The sequence below is a fragment of the Saccostrea cucullata genome, unplaced genomic scaffold (genome assembly GCF_032062105.1).
Source record: "Saccostrea cucullata isolate Sc308-1 unplaced genomic scaffold, CSIRO_AGI_Scuc_v1 ctg2665, whole genome shotgun sequence".
Lineage (NCBI taxonomy): Eukaryota > Metazoa > Mollusca > Bivalvia > Ostreida > Ostreidae > Saccostrea > Saccostrea cuccullata.
Window position 1 is genome coordinate 64,955 of NW_026935933.1, and position 3,732 is coordinate 68,686.

The window sequence follows — 3,732 nt, forward strand, 5'->3', positions numbered from 1 at the left end:
TGTCCCATTTTGTAGGAGTTTGCCATCTTAACATCTTTGGAAGTGTTGTGATCTAAATTCTGAAATATGAAAAATATACCGTGCGTGAGAAAATAAAGGCAAAGTATCTAATAAATTTAACTTTATCAGCTGATATTTCAAGAATAAGGAATTTCTAAAGATCTTTTTTTCCTATTGTTCTGGATATGGCGATATGGACTTTTATATAGATTGCGATGCGAATTTATTTTAATAAAAATTGTGAAATAAGATTTGATTTATAATTTTATGTACAGTGGACCTTCAGATATCCGGACGCCAGAAATCCGGATGCTTCAGTATCCGGACGATTTTTCATCGGAACAAAATTTTTAAATGCTGTGTTGTCTTGTTTAATTGGTGATTCAGATATCCGGATGCTTCACATATCCGGGCAAATGGACTGGGAACCAAAGCGGCCGGATAAATGAGGGTCCACTGTAATATATCATACCTGTTTAGAAATTGTCAATAAACTGCACTCTGTTGAGGTCCACACGACCTACATTAGCTAAAGCTTCTCTGTGGTTACGAGTTTTTCTCTGGAAAATAAAAACAAAAACAGTTAAGAGTACCAGTATAATTCATGTTTTCTTCCAGTATTTAGAATATTAATTCTTGTTTAGATAGAGGATGGAATGAGTACCCACCACATAAGGCCGGTGTCTGGCACAGAAGCCGGGTTTTTCTCGCGGACCTTTGGTCGAGGTCGTGTGTAGTATATCTTTTGTCTCACACACTCGTGTCTGAAGTCAACCCGGGACAGCCACTCACACCGAAAAAATAATTTCTTTAAAAAACAGAGTTCATTTATGTAGACTTGGAAAAAATTAAAAAGTGAATTAAATGGTAACAGAAATACCGATTAGTCGCTTCGAATCCCACGAAGTGGTAAATCAATATTTATGCAAAATTTGATTCGTCTTTGCTTACAGATAAATACTTTATACTTATAGCTGTACATCACTTGGACCTACCACGTGAGTGGGGTACTCCTCTGTGGGAACCAGTCTCCGTGTTTCTGATTCATTGACAAACCGTGTCAACTGGGACTGGAATAAAAGAATAAATAAATATAATACACGTAAGAAAATAAATGATTTTGATGAAAAAGTATAATCATTTCATGCGTCCATATGCTTACCCATTCATCCATCCGTTCTTTCCATTCATCGACCAGAGGTCTGTAAATTATGTCTCTCTGTAAAATAAAATAATTTTCGTTAAAAGTTAGTTGGATCTTTTTTTTTGGAGGGGGGGGGGGGTGGTCAAGAATTTCTTAATTTCGAAATTCAACTTTATATCAAATTTAGAATTATAAGCCAGTAAAATATGTCATCATTAAATAGTGAATAGTAATTGCCAACATTAAAGTACTATTAGGAAAGAGTTTATTCTAAAAAAAGAGCAATATGAATGTATTTTTTAAAATGGAAGGATTGTTTATTACATTAATTGAGTTGACATGGAGGGAAAACTTACGCCTGTAGCGATGACATTCTGTGCATACCACCACGCCTGATCAGTGGGTATATAGGTCTCTCTTGGAGTATAGGCTGTAATAATGAAAAATACTTGGATTAAAAAAAGAGAAAATAATGTTTTTAGGTAAATGCTTCAATAGTTGTCAAATTTTATTTCCTGTTCAATGAGTTGAGAGAACATATCTTGTAGGTGACAATTCACTTACTGAATTTTTGCCCTCTGAAGTCTCCAGTTCTGACCATGCCCGGTATTTCTTGTTGGACTCGTCAACCTCTGAATGTGTGAACAAGAAGTCCAAAGTATCACACCGTGGCCCCCGTGACGGTCCCTCCTTGTCTGGGATGTCAGATGTTGCTCCGCCATCACTGACTGATGAGGACTCCTTTTCAGATCCCAATAAGAACGTAGGATCCACACCTCTGTTCTTAAGTTGGCTATTCACTCTATCTTTGTCCTGTAGATCAGGTGGCGTGTCGCTCCCAGCCGGGTAGTATCCAGTAATAACACAGTCATCCTCAGTGTTTCCTCCTACTAAGGTATCGGACAGTTTGGCCGCTAAATCATCACCAGGGGAAGACCAGTCTGGTCTGTCTTCTTAAAACCTTTCTCCAAAGGATACAGTGTCTGTGTCCCTTCTGTGTTGCTGTTGACGAACATCATAATTATCTTTCCCAGAAGAGCAGCATTGTTCCAGCCCGACATCTGACTGGGGAAGATCATAGTCAACCTCAGCTGTCCTCAGAAAAGAAAAAAAGAAAATTAAAAAGCCCATAATGAAAATTATAAACTATAAGCTTTGAAGTACAATGTAAATAAAAGACAGTTTGCTAAAATTTACCCTTCTTGCTTTATAGGCAGCACAGTGAGTAAGTATTACTTTCAATTTCATGTTGAAATTTCAGATATAGGTTTCTGAATTTTTTGCACGTCTGGTCGCAATCAAATGGCGCCGTATCTATGACATGACGTTGCCAGAATGCAACGGCATAAAAATGGGGAAAATGACGTCATAGTGATAATTAAAATGTTTTAACAAAATTATTTCTTAGATCAATAGATATTGCAAAAATTGACTTACCCGTTAGTTTGAATCAATCTTTTGGAAAAAAAAAATATTTACATGGGTCCTCTGACGTCACAATAAACTAGAGTGTAACTATTTGCCTTTATATTTAGTGAAAATTAAATTTATAAGTCGAGTTTTTTTTATTATTATTATTATTATTATTATTAATTAGTGTTTTGTTGTTCTCCTTATAACGGGTTTGTGTGTGGGGGAGAGAGAGAGAGTGTTTGAAGGAGGGAGGGGGATATATTTTTAGTCCATGGGTCACAACGCGTATTTCTATTATACAAAAAAATCATGTCATTATGCAAAACACACGATTTTATAACATGTAGAAAACATAATTTATTCGTTTTAAATCGTTTTAAAGTTTAAACGATTAAAAAAAATTGTACAAACAATTTTCTTTAAAAAATTATACAAATGAACTGCTATGTCGACAGAACAAATTTCACGATCGTTAATCGATTTTTGAAATTGTAGAAACAAATTCTAAATCATAAATGAATTTTTCGTATATTTTTTTTTTAAATTGGAAAGGCACTTATACGCCACCGTATGTATGTGTCGCAAATGACCGATTTAATTACCGATTTAATTTGATTAATTAGTAACAAAAATAGACGTGACAGCAGGTACTGTAAGTATGGTAACAGTTGTTTTATTATATTCTTTAGATATGAAGACTGCGCCTGCCTGGTTGCTCTGCTAATTCTCTATCATAAAAGATTACTTCATCTCAAACTGTTTCGTTGATGTGCATGCTACAAAGTGGTTCACAATAAGTCAAGTACGGTGTATTAGAATATTACTTGAACAATCAAACTATTTATTTATGCTTAAAATTACAAGTAAATCATTGAAAAAAAAATATATTTGAGACTTTGAAATGTATTAAAGATACAGAAATCGAAATATTGTATCATCTCGAAAGTAGAGCAGATTTGTAATGTGGGGTAAGAAAATATGGTAGCCTATACCCTATACAAGAGAAAAAAACTTAAGGTACGATACATAGGCAAGTTTTGCATTGGTACAGTGAGGTTTTTTTTTTATTTTGTTGATTGAACTTGAACACATTCCATCTATGAATTTCTTGCTTTTACTCCTTTTTTAATTCTCAAACTCTCGATACTCTGGTACTCCGAGTAGAAAACACAATG

The 3,732-nt window shown here is 34.6% G+C and overlaps 1 protein-coding gene and 1 long non-coding RNA gene across 2 annotated transcripts; both read right to left on the reverse strand.

Moving 5' to 3' along the window:
• LOC134244253 (uncharacterized) lies at nucleotides 1–712 on the reverse strand. Its single transcript, XR_009987189.1, has 3 exons — nucleotides 669–712; nucleotides 473–560; nucleotides 1–59 (listed from the first exon to the last, which is right to left on the reverse strand). It is a non-coding gene; the product is annotated as an uncharacterized LOC134244253 (long non-coding RNA).
• A 256-nt stretch (nucleotides 713–968) lies between these two features.
• LOC134244254 (uncharacterized) lies at nucleotides 969–2,223 on the reverse strand. The gene is made up of 5 exons (XM_062726513.1): nucleotides 2,211–2,223; nucleotides 1,698–2,097; nucleotides 1,501–1,561; nucleotides 1,163–1,219; nucleotides 969–1,070 (listed from the first exon to the last, which is right to left on the reverse strand). The coding sequence occupies exons 1-5, from the start codon at nucleotides 2,221–2,223 to the stop codon at nucleotides 969–971; spliced, it is 633 nt and encodes a 210-aa protein (XP_062582497.1).
• Between the last annotated feature and the right edge of the window lie 1,509 nt (nucleotides 2,224–3,732).

What these genes read in the sequence shown, in the direction of transcription:
- LOC134244254 (XM_062726513.1), bottom strand. An exon ending in AGAATGTCATCGCTACAGGC is followed by an intron (nt 1,220 to 1,500) that starts GTAAGTTTTCCC and finishes TTTATTTTACAG; the next exon opens with AGAGACATAATTTACAGACC. An exon ending in AAGAACGGATGGATGAATGG is followed by an intron (nt 1,071 to 1,162) that starts GTAAGCATATGG and finishes CTTTTATTCCAG; the next exon opens with TCCCAGTTGACACGGTTTGT.